A 22409-nucleotide genomic window follows, 5' to 3' on the forward strand; every position below is an offset into this window, starting at 1 on the left:
CCGAGGTCTTTGCTGCTCAAGCTGGAGTGAAATCCAGTTCATATCCCCAATTATACGCGTGGACTATGTGTCTGGTGTGGAAAAGTTGTGGACAATGTCCCAGGGAGCTCACAGGCTGGGGGTGAGAGAGCCTCAGGCAAGTGTATCTGGGCTGGGATGTGCTCAGTGACTTGAGGGGGGCCAGAACCAGTGTGGAGAAGAGGAAAAAGAATCAAAACTCTGTTCATCTAAATGAGCACTTGCTAATTGTGCAGGCACTGGGCAAAACCCTTCATGGGGGTTACCTCATTTTATCCTATCAACAGTCCTAGGGGGCACAAGGTATCAATATTATCTTTACAGATGAAGAGAGTGAGGCTCAGAAAGAAAGGTTAATTAACTTACTTGAGGTCACACAGCATGCAGGGAGCAGAATGAGAACTCAAACTCCCGTCACCCTGACTCTAGAGCCTGTATTCATAATCAGTGTGTGATGTGGTACTCTTACTCTTCCTGACCAATTCAGTCTGAACAGTACTACAGCCAGGAAAAGAGGCTCATCTCTCCATACTAACAAGCCTGGGAGTCCCAAATACTCAGACTTTGTATGCCATGAGAACAGCGCTGATCTATTTTTGAAAGCCAGGTTATTGTATTTATCTGTCAGGCTTTCAGTTGCAAACAACAGATTCCACTCTGGCTGGTTTAAGCAGAAAGTGAATTTATTAAGGAATATTGGGGGCTCCCAGAATCTCCAGGAGGACCAAAGAGACAGGCATGGGACACACAGTCAGGAACAACACCAGGGCTGCTCTAGCATACACACCTCCACTGTTGGTACCCGCAAGCAGCCCGCTCTGTGCTACTGCTTCAGCTGGGGTGCTTGAGAGCTCTGCCCTGCCTCTGTACCCACCTCCAGCAGGTAGAGGCTGTCAGCCCACTTCCTCAAGCTGCTCCCCTCCCAACTGAGGTCAAACTCAAGAGATTCCAATTGGCAGGGCCCAGGTGACGCCCCTGTGCCCTAGCAGCAAAGGCAACTGGGAGAATGAGTTCTGACTTCTAACTCAAAGAGGCAGGCTTCATACCACAGAAAACTCTGCAAACGCAAGAAAAGTTTAAACAATGTTGGACTGTTACAAACATGAGAAATGGCCCCTGCTCTGCCCAAGTCTGTAACCTGGGGAATCAAGGTCAGGTCATCAACCAATCTGGGCCTCAGTTGCCTCAGGTGTAAAATGAGGATAGTGGCCACTGGCAGCTTCGTTCAAGCGGGAGCTGAACCCGATGCTCTCTTGAGGCCCGGAATGCGGTGTTCCCACTTTCCTGAAGATGAGTGAGATGCCAGGCTTGCTCTGCCATAGTCTTGCAAATAAGTTCCAGGCCCTCTCCCATCTACCAGCCTGCCCTTCCCCCAGTGTCTTCAGGGCTTTAGCTGAAAGAATCCCACTGGGCTGGAGAAGTAGAGTATTTCTGCTACTTGGGGAGGGTGCCAGCGGGGAAACCTGCTCTGAGGTGCCTCTGTGCTCTGCTAGATCAGTGGGAGCTGTGGAAACAGGTGGGACCCTCACACACCGTGCCCACACCTGGATGGGCAATGCCACCTAACGAAGCTGCAGGAGAGCCTCCCTTCCCGCTGAGCCTCCTCCCCAGGAGCTGCCTGCGGTCTGCCCACGCCCGGCCCAGCCAGGGCGGCCAGGATCCAGCATCCCATTGGGGTCCCGGGCAGGCGGGGCGGCAGGCTGGTGGCAGGAAGAAAGGCTGCCGCGGTCAATTAGGATTAGAACCGGAGCGCCTGTGGCCACTGTAAAGGGATTAGAGAGCGAGTAGGAGCCTGGAATGACTGTGTCAAGAAGTAAATTGATGATAATGTGAATTAGAGAGGAAAAATGACAGAAGAAAGGACAAGTTTATTCTAGATGGAGGTCTAATGGGCACCAGGAAGACAGAGAGCTTTGTGAGGTGATGTTTTCATTTCTCACGGTAAATGCAAGCGTTTTTGATTTTTGCCATGGGGCCCTCGCACTGAGGTCGCTGGACAGCCTGGCCGAGAGATTAGGCTTTGAGAGGGAAGTGAGTCGGAGCCCAGGGTGAGAGCTGGCCCCTGGGAAACTCTGAGGCCCGAGCCAGGATTTCCCGTCCCTCATTTGCAGGGGCAGCCCCTGTGGTTTTCCTGCTCCTGTGCCATACCCGGGCCCACGGGGCTGCCAGGCATCTGAGTCAGGGCTCCGGCCAGGGAGGTGACAGAAGGCAGCAGAAAAATCCATCTCTGGGAATACTTCAGCATGGCACTGGTGTCCATACCTTCCGGAACAGCACAGCAAGGCACTGCCTGCTCCCCCATCGTCACTGCTGCTTGAGCCATTACTACCTTCCTGGGGGCTGGGGAGGGAGAATTAGACCCACTAAATGGGGCTGGGTTTGGAGGGGCGGTGGCACATGCTAATCCTGCCCTCTTGATTACCTCCTAGCAGCATGACCCTGGGCAAGCTACTTATTCTCTCTGTGCATCAGTTTCCTCATCTGCTAAATGGGGGCAATACTAGTGCCTACCTGATAGAATTGTTGTGGAAATTAAAAGAGTGAAAGCATATAAAGGGCTTAGAAAAGTGTCCATTTCCAGAGCACCTTCACATCCTTACCTCGTGGTGCCCTCGTATAGCCCCACTCTGACCCCGCTTTTAGAGATGAGAAAACTGAGGCTCAGGGGAGTGAAGCCACTTGTCCAAGTTCACTCAGCCAGGAGCGATAGAGCCTGACTGGCAATCTTCAGGCCTTGGTGCCCAGTTATGGCATCTGGGAGAATTGCCAGGATTGGTTTGGATTTGGGTGAGATTTCAGAATAAGTATGAGTCACCTCCCCTGGGGAATTAAGAAGCTTACTATTCCTGCCCCAGCAGACACGTGGCCTACAGTGGCTGACAGGACCCCAGCTGCTATCCACTTGGATAAACACAGCCCTCCGACATAGCTGTACAGGCTGTGAACTGTGTCATGGCAGAAAGGGTCCTGAACTAGGGGCCGACAACCACAATTCCAGGCCAGGCTCTGGCCCTGAGAGGCTCTGTGGCTTTGGGCACATGAGTGGTCTGTTGAGCCTCAGTTCTACCACCCCCAGCCCCACCTGTAAAAGGAAGAGACGGCCTAGTGTCTCTAACTTCTGTGGTTCTGAGAATCTGCTCGTCCCCTTGAGCCCCCCAGACCCTTTTGTCCCTGGAGAGGAGTTTGAACACAGAGCAGGGCTCCGGCAGGCCTCATCCAAAGCACGCAGTTAAAGAGAGCAGCCCCGAGACAGTGGGAAGAACCCAGCATCGGTACAAAAGGCCCCACACTGGCTCTGTCTGGAGGTCACAGGAAGCAGGGCTGCCCCCTGCCCTTCGCCCACGTACTCATCTATCCAAATCTTCATGTCCTCCAAGTTCAACCCAACCTGCTTCCTCCAGGAAGCCTGACCCTGCCAGAATAATCTTGCATTCCCAGAGCTCTTTTCCCAGAGCTCTGATCCCCCTCCTGACTCTGAACATTGGCCTGCGTTTGTTCATTATTGCCCAGTGCTGCACCCAGTAGGGTTGGAAAATAAATGAATGAATGGGCAGGGTCTTTACTATTGTTGGTTCACTCAGTGCTGTTGCTCATCTTCTCAGCAAACCTAGCCGAGCACGTGCCATGTGCCGGGCTCCAGGCTGGGGGCTGGCGACGGACACCGAGCAGAGCAGAACCCAGCCCCTGCCCGTGTGGGGCTCTCCGTGCAGGCGAGGGGGAAGAAGCACAGAAAGAGATGATCAGAGCCCGTGGCCAGCCTGCAGCACGGTGTGGGCTCAGGAGAGGGGGCAGCCCAGAGGAGGAGACAGGGGCTCTCGGACTTGAAGGAGGCGGCACTATTCAGCAGACAGGAAAGGGGGTGAAGGTGCAGCCAACGTGTTCCAGGCAGGAGGCAGAGCGTGGAAAAGGCGCGGAGGCATGCGAGTTGGATAAAATGGGCTAGCTCTACCTGCCCCGTAGGATTAAATCAGACAACGTGTGTAAAGGATATGGCAGGGTGGGGCAGGAAGTGCTCAGCCTGTGGTAGCTGCCATTAGCCCTCTGGTATATTTGAGATGGCTGCAGAGTGTGATCTTGCAGGAGCGGGGTACCTGGGAGTGAGCCGGAGGGGTGGTGGTCCTAGAGGGAAATCCAGAGGTCGGCAGGGCTAGGTCACAAAGCTTCCACAGGCCAGACTACGAAGTGATGACTTTTCATCATCTTGCTCAGAAACTGGCAAACTTTTTCTGTAAAGGGCCTGATAGTACATATTTTAGGCTTTGCAGGCCGTGTGGTCGCTATTGTAGCACTCAGCTCTGCAGTAGCAGCATGAAAGCAGTCACAGACGATACAGAAAGGAATGGGCAAGGTTGGGTCCCAGTCAAACGTTAATTACTGAAACAGGCAGCAGCGTGGGGGCGGGGTGGGGTGGGTGGATTTGGCCCCATCTGCCCACCCCAGCTCTAGGTGGTGAGGAGGCCCTGAAACCTATGACCAGGCAGCGGCCCTGATCAGGGACTGAGATCTTGGTGAGAGAGGACAGTGGCCTGGACTGGGGGAGGGGGAGGAAGGGACAGAGGCAGGGGACACTGGTGGAAAGGGGACCCCCGGTACGGAGCTGGGGGCACAGGGTCTCCCTCCAACTTCCGTGGCCTCTTCTGTCTCTTCCAGGCTCCCCGTACTATTACAGCGCCGCTGCCCGAGGAGCCGCCCCGCCCGCAGCTGCCACGGCCTACGACCGTCACTGACCCCAGGAGCCAGGCAGGCGCCAAGCACTTATGACACATATCACTGAAGGCCATAGCCTCCCAGCCCCCTCCGAACACAGCCAGAGGGGCCCAATGAGACCGTCCCCCAGCAACCCCCCACTCGCCTGAAACTCCCTCCCCCTTTTCCTGCCAGGGACTCTGGGCTTCTATGGTAGGACTGTTGGACTTCTAGACACCCGTCCATTTCTAAGAGTCAGTTGATGAGCTTCTCCCGATGTGACTGGGTCTCCACAAACCAACAGACTGTTCTGCAGACAACTGCAGCCCCAGCCCAGCCTGCCAGCCCCCTAGCTGTCTGACCACCCGTCCGTCTTCCTGCCTCAGGCCTGGGAAGGAGAGTTTTTGCTTTTGTTGCTTCAACAGCACCCGTGTAAATACCTTATTGCTTTTTTGTGGGCCCGAGGGTCCAACTGAGCAGACTGCCCAGCCATTATGCATCCAGCACTCCCGTCGTGTCACAGGATGACTTAGACCTGTGCACAGAGCATCCCCTCTGCTCTGGGTGCCCCCTGAAGGTGGGTTTGGAGATGCCCTTGAGACTAAGGATGCCCACCCCCAGGCCCCAGCTCCCTGCTCATTGCTACTTCTTTAATATCTGGACTAAGAGTCTCATTGGGTTGGCTTTGCTCTAAGCACCCCCCACCCCAAGACCCCTCCCTGGCTTCCTGCCCCCATTTCCCTGGGCCCAGTGCAGTGCGAGCAGCTCTTTTCCATATCAAAGGACTCAAAAAGAACTGCCTAGGAGATTCCTCAGCTACGGTTTTAAAGTAAGATGTCATCCAAGGTGCTGATTGCATTGTGGACTTGGAATGTTAGGGCTGGATGGGACCCAGGAGATGATGGTCCAAGGCGGGCCTGAGGCTCTCCAGACCCCCAGCCCCTGGAACCACTGAACTGAACTGGGATGTGTTTTCTGAGGTGTGCCCAGGCTCAAATCACATTGGACACCTACCATGGACACTTCTCCCACCCTCCAGGATGCCTGTGAGTGGATTCTGGGCAAGCCTGTCCCTGCCACACAGACAATGATTAACAAAAAGGACTTTGCCTGGACCAAGGACCACAAACACCTACAGCAGTCAGCCAGAACTTCCTGACCAGCCCCTCCCTGGCCTCATGGAGCCTAGTATGCAGCTAGGAACAGAGGTGCTCTGGTGGGGGCGGATGCCTGACTTGCACAGTGGGTATCTACCTATTGATGCAAGGGGCTGTGATGGTCAGGGCCATGGCCAAGGGCCTTGGGAGCCTGGAGTGGGAGCTGGGATAACTCACTGTGGGCTGGAGTGGTCAGAAAAAGCCACCTGGGAGGATCTGGGGGACAGAGGAAAGCTTCCTGGAGAGGAACAGGACAGGCAGTGAGGAATTGGTGTGTGAACTGGGAATGGTTTCGAAATGGAGGTACCAGGGCCACCATCTCTTTGCCTGGGGCCTCAACTCCTTGCACAATATCTCTTGCCAACTCAGAACAGACAGGTAGAGGCCCCATCCAAACATGGACTGAATTACCACAATGACAGTGGACTTTGCCCTCTCCTGTGACAGTGTGCCTGATGTCTGCATGTCACCAAGCTGGCAGAGAGCTGGGGCAGAGAGAGCCCGCACTTGAGGTTATCAGGCCTAAGAGGTCTTGTCCTGGCCGCACCTCTGCCTGCCTTGCTGTGCGTCCTCAGGCAAGACCGTTCACCTCTCTGAGCCTCAGCTGCCTTGGTAGAGCAGGGTCCCCTGCAGAATTACCCGACAGCTCTCTCCTTCCCTTCCTTTCTCCCGGGGCGCTGAGGCTGTGACACGGGCCTCTGGGCAAGCCCTCCAGGTCCGAGCAGGCATAGTGGGGCACCGGAGTCCTGCTAATGTTCCGACCAAGTGAAAAACAAGAACACCTAGGGGGGTGAAACTCAGCTTTGAGGAAGACCTAAGTCAGCTCCCCTTAGGGGAAACTGAGGCCCAGCTTGGGGATGCCCAGGACCGTGCAGGGAGACAGAGCCGATCTCCTCTGGCCACCACCAAGTATCCCCCCGCCCCACAATGCCCCTACAAGGTGGTGGGATAGAAGAAGAAACCGAGGCTTAGCAAGGTGGAGTCCCCAGGCAGTGACTGGTGGAGGTGAGGCTGGGACTCGGCCCCCTGACCCCTGGCATGTAGTGATGCTCTCATCCCTGGGGCAGGAAGTCGACAGTGAGGGCAGCAGGAGATGGTTCTGGGCCACAACTTCAGATGAGGTGTCCTGGAGCTGCTAGAACTGCCGAGGAAGCCCAGTCACCCAGGGCAGCAGTGGAGCCAGTGAGCTCACCGCAGGCACACCCACCGCCCTGGAACCTACTGTGCCAAGAAAGGAGGCAGCTGGGGCCAGAGCTCGCCTCCGGGAGCCCAGATGAACCAGCTCCAGCCTCCACCTGCCGGGCAAGGTAGGAGCAGATATGTTACCTGGACCCTCCCACCTTCCCTCCCTTCCAGAGAAAGTGGTGGAGTCTGGGGCCTGCAGCATTGGCCTCTTGGCCTCTGGCACCCACATCCTTGGATCCTGATGCTCCTATGGTCTCAGGCTGTTGGGAGGAGGTCAGCCTTCCCTGAACTGGCTACGTAAGGCGCACACCGTCCTTCCTCGGCAAAGCCCACCTGGCCCCAAGTGCACCACTCTCCCCATCCTGTTCCTCCTCCTGACCTGTGATGAGCTCCCTCCATGCCTTTTCTCTCTCCCCTGAGGCTCTGCAGGTCCTCAGATTGCATTTATATCGATTACTACCACTTGATTCCTGGGCTGCCAGGCAGAAAGCACAAGCGCACACAGACGCACGTGCATGTTGCCACACATGTACCTGCTCTCACCAGCTGAGTTCCCCACGCTGCCCAAGGAGCTTCCTGGGAGCTTGGAGAGGAAGGTTCCAAAGGACACAAGCCGTTGAGTAGATGCCAGAGAATTCTGAAGGAAAACACAAGGCAAGGGCTTTCACCAGCATTGTGGCAGGAGGCCTGGGGCATTCCTCCATGGGCCTTCAGCCCTGTGTTCCAGCTCTTTTTGAAAAGGACATTGTAGATTTTACGAAAATTTTTCATACCATTAGTCTATCTGAAACCAAGAAAAATTTGATGACATATCAAACCCAACATCCCTTTCCCAAGGCGCCTTAGTTAGGGTTAGCCCTTTCATAACTGATGTTTGTATGGTGCTTTGCAATCCTTGACCATCCCATGGGGCAAAGATCACAATGCCCATTTTATAGATGGAAAAACTGAGATTTAAGACTCACATGGCAAGATAGAGGTAAAGAGAATTCTCAGATTTCCAGGCCTCATTCTCTCCAGATTCATGCTCCTGTCATGGGCATGTGTGGCTTAGAAACACCCTTCAGTCCCCTAGAAACCCCCAGACCTGCAATGAGGAAAGAAAAAACAGAGACTCAGAGGCTGGCCTGACGTAGGGGCCAGGGGGTTGGTAGCTTTGCTGGTCCAACTTGATTCCCATTAACACTGAAAACTGCAGAGTTTTTGCCAGATTCACACCAACTCTTCTGAGCTTTCACCCCGACTCATTCCCTGCTGTGCCTGAGACTCAGAGGGAGTTGGAGCTTATCCAAGGCCATAGCACAAGCCCTGACAGGGCCTGGACGTGGGCCCAGCTCTGACTCCCAGGGTCCAGGGCTCCAGCCTCATGAGCTGTCCCCACACTCCTCTTGTCTTTGTCCTTCTTGCTGTGGAACAGACTTCAAATCTGGCTGTGACAATATGCAGCAGTCCCCAGATTCGGGCCATCAGGGGTGCCCAGAGCCCTGGGAAGCACAGATCACTATCTCAAGGGCCCTGGACCAGCTGCTTCCCAGGCCAGGCAGGTGGGGTGACCTTGCCGCTTCTGCAAGGCACTGGCAGCCTGGGCAGTGGGGGCTTGCCCTACCTAGTGGCATTCAAGTGTGAAAACTTTTAAAATACTCTGTCAGCCAAAAAAAAAAAAAAGTCTGTGGGTAAAATTTGACCCACGGGTCACCAGCTTGTGACCCCCATTCTTTGTCCAATGCTTCCTTTCTTCTTCACCTCCTTGTCCTTCATTGCAGATGAAGGACAACGGGGGAGATGGGAGCTCAGAGAGGTAAGAGATGAGGTTCATGTTGTCCAGCAAGTCAGTGTCAGGAACAGGCACCCCCAGTACCTACTCTCTCCCTCCCACACTCTGGGCTCTTGCAGGCTTTTGGGCTTTGCAGGCGGGACGGGTAGACCGGGATAGGGGACTGTTGGCTTCAAGGGGAGGTCAGTGCTGCCGGCGTCTTTCACATGCCCAGGGAAGAGCCCCAGATGTGGCCACAAGGCACTGAGGGATGAAATCCCTTTATGAGAAGTCACATCCCAGAGCATCTGCCCTGCCTTGGCAGCCTCTGACTCCAGCCACCCCTTTCTGGATGACATTTCAGTTAGAATTTAGCTCCAAGCCATGGAGAGCAAATCTTAAAAACAAGCCAAGCACTCCTGACAAATATCTGGAAACAAGATATGTCTGAGACACAACTGCCACAAGGGTAGAGGAAAAATCCAGGCCCCTGGATAGGCCAGGCCCAGGCCAGAGTGGGTGGATCCACAGCACGGGGGCTAGACCGGCTCCCCGGCGGCCCCGCTAAGAGGCGGCTCTGCAGCCTTGGCCTCTCACCCATCCAGGAGCCCGCCTCTGACGGTTTCCAGGCACGCACACCAGCGCTCCTGGAGAATACATTCCTTTAGTTCTTTTGGCCTCGGAGAGGTCCAAGGCAAGTGCATTTCTTAAAAGGTAACAAAATACATTACTGGAAAGTTGGACAGTCAGGCCATGACTCCTAGCCTGCATTCTGCCCCACCTCCTGGCAGCCCCTTTGGCCCCTTGTCCCCTGTTGTTCCCGTACCTCAGGATTTCCTCTTGCATATTCATGGCAGAGCCGAGGTGTCGATCCACCTTCCCCACTGTCAGCGCGGCTGTGCCTCCAGAGTGGCGGCCAGGTCCCAGGGGGCCGACTGGGAGCGAGCCCCTTGCCTGCCCGCTCTCCTGACCAGGGACCTGCAGCTTCTCTGACACGGGCTGCTTGCCGGGAACAGGCAGGCACCAGCCTATCTTTCATTCACTGTAATTTCTCAACACTGGGGTCCTGTTCCTGGACCCCCCGGATCAAAGGGGACCTCAGGGTCACGTCCCTGCCATTCTAGAGTTTCAATCCACATGTTCCCAGGGGTCCTGTTTAGCTCATCTCCAAGTTAAGCGTACACATAACTACCAGTCAGTAAGTCTATTCTTCTTCCCACATCTTAGACCCCTGAGCCACATGAGGAGAAAATGCAGCAGTTTATCTATTTATTGAGGGAATCTTTTTGAATTGTAAAAGGGAGTCAGTCTCAGGTGGTATATTTGGCCTCTGGGCAGGAGGGAGAGGGCAGGAATCCTGCCCTTCAGCTTTGGGCAGCTCTGAGCCTGGCAGGGGGAGAGGTGTGTGGAACAGCAGGGGGAGGGACCCCTTGGGAGTTACGTGCCTCCCTCCCTGACTCTGAGGCCTGGCTGGAGGAGGCCCAGCTGCAGCCTCACCCATCCCAACCTGGGCTCACCCACTCCTGCAGCCAGAGGGGCCCCTCATCGCCACAATTGCCACGCTCATGACCACATCCCTCATCTTCTCCAAAAGCACCATTAAGAACAAGTGATTTTCGATGATGGATTTTTGATTTACAAATGGTGATTTCCCTTGGAGTGGAACAGAAAGGAAACCATTTAATGGCTCCCTTATTTTCAAGCTTGAATACATTTTAATGAAACTATTTTATTGTATTTGAGGAAATGGAGAGTTGAACATTCCAACCAATCAACAGCCAATTAATTGCTATAAAGCTAAAAAGAAAATAAATAAGTCCTGAGTCTGTTTTAAACACCCTGCAAAGCTCAGAGCCTCCAAATCTGGCCTCCCCCTCCACACGTGCCCAGGTGAGTGTACACACGCATGCACAGGCATGCGCACCCCGACACCTCAGACGTACTTGAAACTCAGAGAAAGCACTGAGTCTCCTCATGCCAATTCTTGCCTGCTCTTCTCACCTTTGGTCAGAGGAGATGAGCAGACCTGGCAGCAGCCTATCCCGGGGCTCAGGAAGAGGCAGGCCCATGCCCTGGTCCCAAGCCGCCAGCACGGTGTGGGGTAGCGGGCAGTGAGGCCACACTTCTCGGCCCCAGCTTCCGGGCCTCCAAGTTTGGGCCAAGAGTGGAAATCTGACTCGGGTTTTGCCCTGACTCTTGCTGGAAGATGCTGCCCTGGTTTTCAGTCTCTAGTGGCCTTGGACATGGAGTATTTGTAGAAATGCAGATTACATTGCAAATGGAACTCTTTGCCAGGAAGACACGTGGATTTTGCTTTTCATTCTTTGAAACAGTTGACTTTGTCTTAGGGACTGACCTTCCAGCATCAAAGAAATACATATCTACTGTTACCGCCAAAGTTTGTGATGCCTGCATAGACGCTTACTTGTAAAAAAAAAAAAAAAAAAAAAAAAAAAATGTACAAAAAAAAAAAAAACCACAATTGAATTGCCTTTGAAAGTGGGAGATGATCTGTCTCCAACAGATTGAAAAAAAAATGCTTCTTAAAAATGTGTATGTTTTGTATTCTTTTTTTCTAGTAGAAAATAATTGACTTGAAATATTGGTGGTTTTTTTTTTCTTAGTGATGTGTGTTGCTTTTGTGTGTAATAATATTTGAATGTAATTACAGCAGTGCCAATTTGCCAAAGATGTTGGACATATTTTTCTTTTGTTGGGAGGAGGGCAGGGGCTGGGGGTGGGACTTGGGAGAAAAGAGGGGTGGGATTTTGGTTTCATTTTTAACTTTTTTTCTTGTCAAACCTGGAATTTGTGGTTTTATTCTAAGTTAAATGGTTGACTGCAACACATTTATTTTAGGTTAGTTGGAGAAACCTGCAATAAGATTGGCGTAGTTTCAATATCTGTGTGTCTTTTCATGAGTGACTGTTACTTGTGAAGAATTGATTTTATGTAACCTTTATGTGAGATAATTATTTGTAAATATTTGCCATAATTTTATTGGTTCCTAAAATAAAAGTAATTTTTTAAGTTCAGAAAAAGAATTTGGTCTCATTTGTTTATACAACTTCATAGATGGTCTTTTACAACTTTGACAAAGCCCATTGGGCTTGTGGGGAGTTTTATTGGCTCTCCTGATAAAATCAGGGTCAGAACAAATCCGTGCAGCTAGAACGGTGTGCTGTGGCTTTGGACTGTGGCCCGGGCAGGGGCAGGAGAAGCAGATTCCCCACCCTCGAGAGGTTCCAGGCAAGCAGCCATGGCAGGGGGGAGTGATGGTTGAGCCCCCCGCCGGATTTGACTTCTGGCTCTGATTCACTGGCTGGGGATCCTTGGCTGAGTTCTGTAACCTCAATTTCATTAGCTCCAGAATGGTCAGTAACACCCACCTCATTCATTCATTCAACAAAGAGTGGTTGAGCATCTATTCTGTCCCCAGCACTAGGGACACAGTGGAGAACTTGGCAAACAAGGACCCTGCTAACGTGAAGCTTATTTGCTAGGGGGTTCTCGTGAAGGTTAACATGCACGAGTATATGCTCAGTAATGGTGCGTGCATGCAAACATGCTCTTAACCTTGATCTGGGTTGAATCTTTAAGTTGCCTGGAACCTAAGCAGTCTGGGCGTTTCCCACACCTCTAACGTGCAGCAAAGCTCGGAAGCCGCTCGTGCCAGGAGACCAGAGCCCAAGAATCCACAATCCTTCTGTGGGAGGTGCCCTGTCCCTACACCTTCAGAGCTGAGGGTTTTGGCTGCACGGGAGCCTGGGGTGGCTTTCCATCAGGGGGCAGGGCAGCTACAGCCCGAGCCCTGCCCCTGCTGGGCGGTGTCAGTCTGCAAGGGCAGGCAGGGACCACTGCGCCCGTTGGCACAGTGTGTGCGATGCAGTAATTGCCAGAGATGGAGTGGGCAAGTGACCGCGTGGGGCCATGGGCTGCGACTCATTCATATTTAATAAAGCCAGCTGAGCAGCCTCCATTCATTTTGGCAATGGATGGTGACGGAGGTGATTCCTGAGGGAGAGAGAGAGAGATGCCGCGCGGAGAACTGGTCCAGCTCCTCTCCTCCCCACGCTCAGGACCGAGAGGCACAAACTTCAAAGCGAAGCAGCGGCATTTGGGAACTGAAAGCTGGGCTCCAAACCTAGGGGAACCGGTGAGGCAGAGCTGTGCTTTCGTCCCTGAGGCTGCAGAACCTTGTCCCTGACTCTTCTGGGACAGAGAGGAGACACCTCTGCCCTCCTTGTGGGGCACCAGTATCTGCAGTAACCAGGGCATGTGCCACCCCCTCATGACGCAGGATGGAGGTCTCGGGCCAGGCCTCCAGTAGGGAGGGTGGAAATGCCACCCTGAACACGCTCAGGCATGTTCTGTCTCCAGCAACACCTCTGCCCTCAGCGACCATCACCAAGAGAGGCAGAGCAGATGCCTGAGGCCTGCCATGTGAGGCTTAAGCCTCAGGCCCATTTGTTCCTCAAACTTTCACTGCAGCCAGGTCCCATGCTGGGTGATGGGGACAGAGGTGATCCATTGGGAGGATGAGATTACACCTTTTTCTGGGCTGTGAAAAAGGTGGAGGGATAAAGGCTCCTAAGAGCCGGGGCTGGGAGTCTCAGCTCCAGTTCTTGATGGTCAGTTTGCTTATGTGAGCCTTCTCTTAAATTCTAGGGACCTTGGTTTCTTCATCTGTACAATAGGTATAAACCTTATAACATTTACTTGGAAGATGTTATAAGGAACATGTTATGCATTCTGTGAGATTTTTTATTTTCTCTGCCACAAAGAAATCAAAATTTTACATCCAAAGGTCAAACTCTAGTTGGAAGATTCTCTGAGCCAGGCTTAGTGCTAGATGCAGGAGGAGGATTGCTATAGACTGAATGTTTGTGTTCCCCCTAAAATTCGTATGTTGAAACTTACTCTGCTTTGTGATGGTGTATGGAGGTGGGACCTCTGGGAGGTGCTTAGGTCATGAGGGTGGAGCTCTCATAAATGGCATTAGTGCCCTAATAAAAGAAACCCCAGAGAACTTCCTTATCCCTTCTACTATATGAGGACATAGGAAACAGATCCTCACTTGACACTGTATCTACCAAGGCCTTGATCTTGAACTTCTCAACCTCCAGAACTGTGAGACATAAATGTTTGTTGTTTAAGCCAGCAGTCCCCAACCTTTGTGGCACCAGGGACCAACTGTTTCATAGAAGGCAATTTTTCCACGGATGGACGGGGGTTGTGGGGGAGGGATGGTTCAGGGGGTAATGCGAGCGATGGGGAGTGATGGGGAGTGGCAGATGAAGCTTCGCTCGCTCGCCTCCTGCTGTGCGGCCCGGTTGCTAACAGATTGGTACCTGTCCATGGCCCGGGGGTTGGGGACCCCTGGTTTAAACCACCCAGTCTGTAGTGTTTTTGTTATAGCAGCCCCAATAGGCCAAGACAAGGGTGGAGTACAGAAATGAACCAACAAGGAGCCTGCCATCTGGGGCAGGTGATGTGCATATTTTAATTCCAGGCAACGTGACCAGTGCCACCTATGGGTGGAGCAGACAGTGAGGTGTAGGCTCAGAGCGGGGATTCCATTCATTTGGGGGAAGGGTGATCAGGAAAGGCTTCCTGGAAGAGATGGTTTTTGAGCAGAGCTGTGAAGTGTGGGCAGGATTCCAATAAGAAATTTTAGAGAAAGTAGGAAGGAAAGGCATTCCAGGCAGCAGGGACAGTGCACAAAATCCCAGGGTGAGAATAGGGGTGTGTCAGAAAGAGCCAGTAGACAGTTTACCTCTGAGTTAACCAGGCACTGTGGCCTTTCCCCCACGTTGCCTTCAGGGGCTCTGTGGGTGCCACTGGGTCAAAGGTAAGGGCTAGACTGGGTTCAGGTCATTTCCTAACAGATAGGATTGCTTAAGGAGGAGGAGGCAGTGGCAAGTGCAAGCAAAGGGTGAAGACTCTTTGGAGGCTGCAGAGGGGGTGGGAGCAGGCGGACTTCCAGCCCTGTGAATCTAGCAGCCTCTGGACCTCCTGGCCAGCTGTGTGGTGATGGGGTAAAGGGACTCTTCTGGCAGCCTTAGCACTGCAGTGGCCTCGCCCATACGCGATGCAACAGCTGTCTCTGGGAGAGATACATGGTCCACACAGCCCGAGGAGAAGGGGGTAGCCACCACTTGGAGCAGGTCAGGAGGAGGGCCCCCTGCAGGACACACAGCCAGTGTGAGTTTGGACCACTGGGGGCATTAGCACCTCAGGTGATCTTATTTCTTTTGCTAATCTGTATATCCCGATTTTTCCTAGTGAATATGCATTATACACAATGTATAGATAATTTTTAAAAATTCACGTTGCTATCTTGACTCGGTATCACCAGCAGACTGTAATGGGAGGCTTTGCAAGCCCCACTTCAGACCAGCCCTGAGGGCATTTAGCAGAGGGCCGACCTGTATTAGTCTGCTAGGGCTGCCATAACAAAGTACCACAGGACAGGTGGCTTAAACAGTAGAAATGTATTGTCTCACAATTCTGGAGGTGGGGAAGTCCAAGATCAAGGTGTCAGCAGTGTTGGTCTCTTCCGAGGCCTCTCTCTTCGGCTTGTGGATGGCTGACTTCTCCCTGGGTCTTCACATGGACTTCCCTCTGTACTTGTCTAATCTCTTCTTATGAGGACAACAGTCCTATTGGATTAGGGCGCACCCTAATGATCATTTTAACTTATTTACCTCTTTAAAGACCCTATATCTCCAAACTCAGCCACATTCTGAGGCACTAGGGTTAGGACTTCAACATATGAATTTGGGGCCGGGGGGTCGGGGGCATAGTGGGGGGACACAATTCAGTCCACAGAATCACCTGAGAAAAAAGAGACCCCCAGACCCAAGCCCAGCCTGGATGTGCCCTTCACACATCAACTCCTCCTTGGCCTGTCCAGTGCCACCTCTGTCCAGGGACGTCTGCCCCTGTGTGTCCAAACCTCCACACAAGCCAGAGGCTCTGTTTCCCAGATCTCAACTCCCAGTGTAGCCCCTAGGAAGATCCTTACCTCACATCTTACATTCAGATAAATCCCTGGTAGGTTAAACAAATACTTTTAATTTTTTAAAATAAAACTAGGGGTTTATAGATAAATATATCACAAATCTCCATATGGAATGTGACTTTATAAGCTTATAAAGAAACGTCTTAAGGGAAAAAGTAGAAATATTTGACTGTTTCTCTTCTTTTACTTTTATATATACCAAAAAAATTTTTTTTAACAGAAACAAAAGACAAATAACCTGGGAAAATAAACCTATGAAATGTGAAGAGGTGCAATGCCCTTAATATATGAAAATGCTGTATGCAATTATATGAAAAATACTATTATCTCGAAGAAAGAGAAATGGGTAACGGACATGCATAGATCACTCATAAATGAAGTAATACTAAATATTAGTAAATGTCCAGTCCAAGATTAGAAAAAAACATGATTCAACGTCACAAAGATCTTTTTTAAATACCCAGTTTGGGTGAGGGTGCAAGGAAGTGGACGCTCCTCCAGGCTGCCTCTGGGCCGTCTGACAGTACGAGGCCACAGCTGCCTGTTGATTGCCAGGCCTGGGTGCTGGCTCTGGGGACACTCAGAGGAGCAGGGACTCTAAAAGAGCACAGCGGGGGTCTTGCATCCAGGTCTGCCTACTCCCACTCCCAGGTCTGTGGTTTTCCCACTAGGCTGGCTGCCTGCAGTCACAGGATGACGTTTACAGCCCAGGTCAAGTAGGGAACATGGCGTTTCAAGCCCAATGGTGTCATCTGGAAGGGCACGCGCAGCAGAGGTTCCCACATTATCCACAAACATGTGTAAATATCGCGACGGCGCACAATGTAACCAAGAAAATCACTTCCCGTTGTTTCCCTTTCAGTGATATTTTCTGCTTGGCTGAGTTTGCTTAGCACACTGGAAAGGCCAACTCATCAGTCCTTGTTGTTAATCAAGAGCAGTAATTGTCCGAGTTCAAAGCCTCCTGACTTAGACTCTGCTGAATAGGATAACAAGTTCCAAAAATGCTAAGTAGTAGTTTCTATAAATGGTCGTTTTTAATAGAGAAGGCCCAGAAGAAGGTTTGGAAAGAAAACCTTTCTAGAAAGTGGAATTAAAACATTGTGCATACTTTATAGAGCAGGGCAGATAAACTCCTGAAATGCCTAGAGGTTCTTAAAGCATGGACGATGTGGGCGCAGACTCATTTCCTCATTTACTGTGTGAACTTGGCGTATTGGTTAAGGCGATGCCTGCTGATGTAACAAACATAACCCATAACTTCAGTGTCTTAACAAAATAGAAGTCTGTTTTTCACTTACACAACGGTTAAGTGTGGGCGTTCCTGGTAGACAGGCAGCCTTCCACAAGGTGACTAAGGGATCCAGGTTCCTTTTATCTTTTGGCTCTGCTATCTTTAAGGTATGCCCTCCAAGGTTATCCTGTTTATCTGCATCAAGCTCGCAAAGAAGGAAAGAGCATGGAGGATCATGCCTTGGGAGGTTTTCCTTTCCATTCACATTCAATTGCCCAGAACCCTGTCCTGTGGCCACACCCAACTGCAAAGGAGGCTGAGAAATGCCGTCTAGCTGTGTGCTGATGAAGAGGAAATGGGCCTGGGGACAGATAGTCAGGCTGTATCTTTATGACACTCATGAATTCCAGAGAATTTCAACCTCAGCCTCACCCAGTTCTTTTCTACTAACTCTGGGGCAGTGAAGGACAGATAGGCTGAAAGCAAAAGAATGGCTGAGCCATGCCCAGTTCCGCCATGCCCAGCTCCCTGCTCCTCACCTTCATCCTACCCTCAGTTGAACTCAAACTGACACCAGGCTTGGAGGACAAGCATATTCCTGGCCTGAAGAACTGACGGTGTCCCACGTCTTGTCATCAGCAGCTATGCTCCTGGTCCACTCTGATCTTCTGCCCTGCTTCTAAATACAAGACTCTTTGGGTTGAGTTGTGAACGATAATACCTACTAGCATTTATTGAGCACTAACTATCTTCCAGGCACTGATGCTTAGTGGACTTTTTCCTGTTGTTCCAAAAATTGCATAGCCAAAGCCCAAAGTTGAAGCTAAAAGTTCATGGAGCCACTAACAGTTGAGTCCAGTCACCTCCTGCAGTGCTGAGAGGTGACAATTCAGAGAATGGACCTGACTGCCCAGTACCACTCCCCTACAGTCACCCTACCACCGCAAATATAGAGACAGAGAGGAAGTGGTGGGGAGCTTGGGGGAAATGCAGGTTCAGGAGCCCTGTGGGCAGGGCTGCTGCTTCCTCTCTCCAAAGCCAAGGGAAAGTGGCTTTAAGAGAATCCCTTGGAAGTTTGAAGGTATCTTCAAGGAGAGACTGGGATGTCACTTCCTGTGTGGGTATATTCTTGGCCAGCAGATCTGGTGGCCTGCCCTTGTGTTTACATGCCTCACCTTGGCATGCCTTGATGCGGCTGAAAGTTGAATACCAGAAAAACTAAAATTCCAGGAAAAAGCATGGATCAACTGGGGTGACTGGGAACTGCTGTCAGGACCTGCATTTTAAAGTGAAATGTCCATTGTTTTCTTCTCCCTTCGGCCAGTAAATGCTCCTTGATCTCTGCTCCATGCTTAGTGGGGGCTTGGGGCAACGTGAGTTGTATGTGTGTATATACACATATCTCTTCATTTAAAATATTTTCAGCAAGAGGATCTAGTTTCTTAATAAAATTTCCCTTTGAAAAAGTCCAATGTTTTCTTGGCAAAGCTAGGAAGAATACAATCTTTTTTTCAAACACTTGTTAAGTACTTATTTTACTGCCTATAACAGAATAGATAGGCTATGAATGACTGAAAAATCCAGAATAACAGTGGCTTATACAAGACGTAAGATTTACTCTCTCTCACACATACAGAGCCTGGAAGTTGGTAATCGGGGTTGATATGGCAACTTGGCTGCAGCAGGCCCGCAAGGACCAGACTCAGACATCCTCAGCTCTCCCTGGACTACATCCCTCAGCCCTGAGGTCCAAGATGGCAGCAGCAGGAGTCCAGGCAACAGGACAGAGGAGACAAAGAAAAGAGAACCAGCCGTCTCCCGGAAGCTGGCACCTGACCCTTCTGCTTATATCCCACTGGCCAGAACTGAGTTACGTGGCCACATCTAGCTGCAAGGGAGACTGGAGAAGGTGATCTTTATTCTGAGCGGCCCTATTTGTCCAGCTACAGCTTCTGTTACTATAGGCAAAGGAGAGGGTGGCTATTGGAACACGAGCAGCAGTTTCTGCCACACCACCATGTCTCCATTGCCTACAGCACACTGCTTGGTTCAGAGAGACTCATTCCTTTATTATTTATTCAGCTGATCGTTATTGAATAAATGTTTGTTGAATTGAATTGAAGGGAGACAGGAGATAGGATAGACTTGGGTGAGGATGACAGAGGACCCAGACCTGCTTCAGAAACTCAGGAGGGATCAGCTAAGAACACTACTCCACCCCTAGAGAGAACAGTCATCTTCCTGCCTAATTCCTCTCGCACCCATGTCAGAAGGTCCTCACGTGGGGTTCAGTGTCTCCGTCCGCACAACAGGGTAAGGGACATAAAGCTGAACCACATGTTCTCCAGTCCTTCCCTCTCAAATGCTCAGTGAGACTGGGGTTCTCAGTGAATCAAGGGCAAGAGACCAAGCACTGACCAGGGGGACTCAGAGTCAAAAATGAGAGATCAAAGATATGGAGGGTTCCTTGGATCTGGCCTTCCACGTTGTGATCTTCATCCCTCAAAGGGCCCCCTGAAAGCCCCTGGGCACTGGATTCTGCTTAGCCAACCATCTGGATCTCAGTCAACACTGGTATCTACCCTAGGGCTAGGAAGAAAGTGGAGAATAAAATTGCAGAACTCTGGCCACAATGAGGCACCTGGCATTGGAAATTAACCCCAAGCCAAAGAAGTGTCAGGCTGCCAGTGGCAACAGACTGCCTGTCTGTTGAAGGTTTCCAGCAGGAGCTATTAAGAATGGTGGCTTGAGGGTCCATAAGGGACAAACTGTGGGGAGGGGGGAGTGAGGCTTCCACAAAGAGAAGCTTGCCTGTCTGATCCAGGAAGCTTCTTTTGAGGAAGAATGATGTTTGGATGAGAATGTACCAAAAGGTGTCATTATTTGGTCTTCAAATGTTTTAGGGACATTGCACAACAAACCCACCCAAAACATGGAGCTTTTTAAGAAGTCTTGGGACATTTCTTCATGATTAACAAACTGGCTTAGGGGAAAGAAAAACCAGATGTGGGCATTAAACAGACACTACTCTGAATGGTATACAGTAACATTATCTACTTTTCTAGGGACTGGGATTAACTGGTTTAGTCAATATTAGATGGTTATTAGGGAGAGTTCCTTGAGAGGAAGAAGTTAAGACATTTGGAACTAAAGCATTGGAAAAACTCCCAGGCCACTTGGAGGTTTGAAATGAATCAGGTGAGTTTCAGTGGAGAAACAGACCTGGCTATGGATTTAGGCGAGTAGAGGACAGCCCCAGGAGCTATGTGGAGATCAGGGCTGCTTGGGGACTCCCCAGAAGTAGAACCTATGCTTAACCAAGGAATGTTTTTTAGTGGAGAACATATCTATGGAATGTTTGTCCCATCACAGCCCTGGGTTGCACAGACATGGTCACAGCCCCTCTAAAATGTGGAGGAAAAGAGGCCAGCTAAGCCTTGCTGACAGTGGTCCAGAAGCATCCTTCAGTCCTAGGCCAGCTAACAGCTCTTTTGCCAGGATACTAGAATTTCCATCCAACTTCCCCAGCAATTCTGAACCTGGTGAGGGTTTTAATTTTCTATCTGAAAATGTGTGGTTTGAAAAATGTGTGGTGTGTACACTGTCGCAGAACAAATAGAACTGAGATTTATGTTTCACAACTTCCATGGTTTGTTTGAGTTTTTCCCATATGTCTTTGACAGTCCTATCACATTTCTGACACTGACATTTTTTTTCTTTCTGGGAAGCTGGGGCGAGGCAGAGAGCAGGTTTTTCCCCCCTTCTCTACTAAGCCTGGCTTGGGAGTATGTGTGTACAATTTATTGACCCACACATGTATGTCTCTTGTTGAGAGAATATTTGCATGTATGCAGGTGTGTGGTGCGCTAGGCTCCACTGTGTGTGCGTTTATATGTTAAATGTGGTCATATGTGTTTGGATATGTTTCTGTGATGGTGGTGGTAGTAGTGGTGGGTGTGTGTATTTACAGTAGAAACAATTAGCCAATTAGATGTTATTCCAAGTCAGTGTCATTAATGACCAAACGTTTCTCCTTACAGTGTCATGCACTGATGTGCACTGGGTCTGCCAGAGGTTGAAAAGAGTCTCTGTGTTCTCTGTGTCTCAAATTTCATGTTTTCAATTAATTTCACGTGTGTTTGCAAATGTGGTGCTTCAATTAAATAGGTGAAGAAAATACTCCCAATTATTAATCCAGGTCTATTTCTTCACTTTATGCTGCAGAGTCTTCATCAGGAAATGCTGTTAAACATGACATCAATCCCAATAATTTAACTAATTCCTTTTTCATTATTAAAGCAGATTTACAACTTTGGAAATCTGTTGGTGTGGGGTTTTTTCCCCCCCCATTAGAAAATTCATCTATATCCTAGAATCAGTAGCTCAATGTAAATTCAGTGTAGAATTTAGTCAGTTATTAAGTGGATTTAAGTGGCTGAACCCTGGTGTAATTTGACCAGCAATGCATGAAGGAAAGAGTTGGAGGTGTAAAAAATGTCAAATAGCTTTCTCAGATGCATTAAACTATTAATAAAGATAAAACGATCTTTATGTTTGGGGTTTAGAACATCTTTTTTATGCTATCGAGAAGCCACTTTGACTCCTGATTCGTTGGCTTCAAGGTCTGGTGCCATTATTCAGAAGGTGTCAGGAAGGAAATGGAGACAAGCACCTTGGCAGGGGAAGAGGTGGAAAAAGAAACTGAGTTTAGGACTGCCCGGCCCGCCGGGTTGGGCAGGGAGATGTGGCAGTGAAGGCGCGAGGTAAAGGCAGCTGCTGATGGTGTCCACACCCTGTGGAGCCCTCTGTAGAGGAGTCCACTTGGTCCTGAGACGTGCTTTCTTGTGGCCCTTCTGGGGTGTCCTGGCCTCCGTGCAAAGGGGCCAGCCTGAGGGAGCGAGGGGACAGTATGTGGGGTGTTCTCCATACCCCCCGTTTGTCCCCCACCCCACCAGGCCTTCTCTTTCCTCTGCCCTGCCCTGTACCCCAGGAGGTTGGTCTCTGTGGCCCACATCACACAGAACGCTGGTCCTCCAGGAGACAGCAGCCAGAGGCTGGAGGGAGAGAAAATTCATCAGAGAATTCAGCCCCCACTCCCTCCTCGCCTCACCCCAGTTCTGTGTGACTGCTTCTAGAGTTCCGTCCTCCTGCGGCCCCTCTTCTACAGCTCCTGCTCTTTCTCCAGCTTCTGGCAATGACGTTCGCTCCCGCTGCCCTCAGCCCAGGGTTATACCGGTCCCCACGGAGGCCTCGCCATCCGCGTCAGTCTCCTCAGCGCTGCTCACTCCTCTGCACAATCTCACCACTGAACTCTTCTCGGCTGAACTCTGAGTGGGCTGACCAATTTCTCCT

The 22409-nt window shown here is 50.8% G+C and overlaps 1 protein-coding gene across 1 annotated transcript in view; it reads left to right on the top strand.

The window, feature by feature from the left end:
- PAX5 (paired box 5) overlaps nt 1-5709 on the top strand; it is a 185530-nt gene extending 179821 nt beyond the window's left edge. Inside the window, exon 10 of the mRNA XM_082468811.1 lies at nt 4669-5709. Within this exon, the coding sequence (XP_082324937.1) occupies nt 4669-4745 (77 nt within the window). The 3' untranslated portion in view covers nt 4746-5709. The remainder of the gene's footprint in view (nt 1-4668) is intronic.
- Nucleotides 5710-22409: the final 16700 nt, after the last annotated feature.

Source organism: Balaenoptera physalus, assembly GCF_965194825.1.
Source record: "Balaenoptera physalus genome assembly, chromosome: 7".
NCBI classification, from domain to species: Eukaryota; Metazoa; Chordata; class Mammalia; order Artiodactyla; family Balaenopteridae; genus Balaenoptera; species Balaenoptera physalus.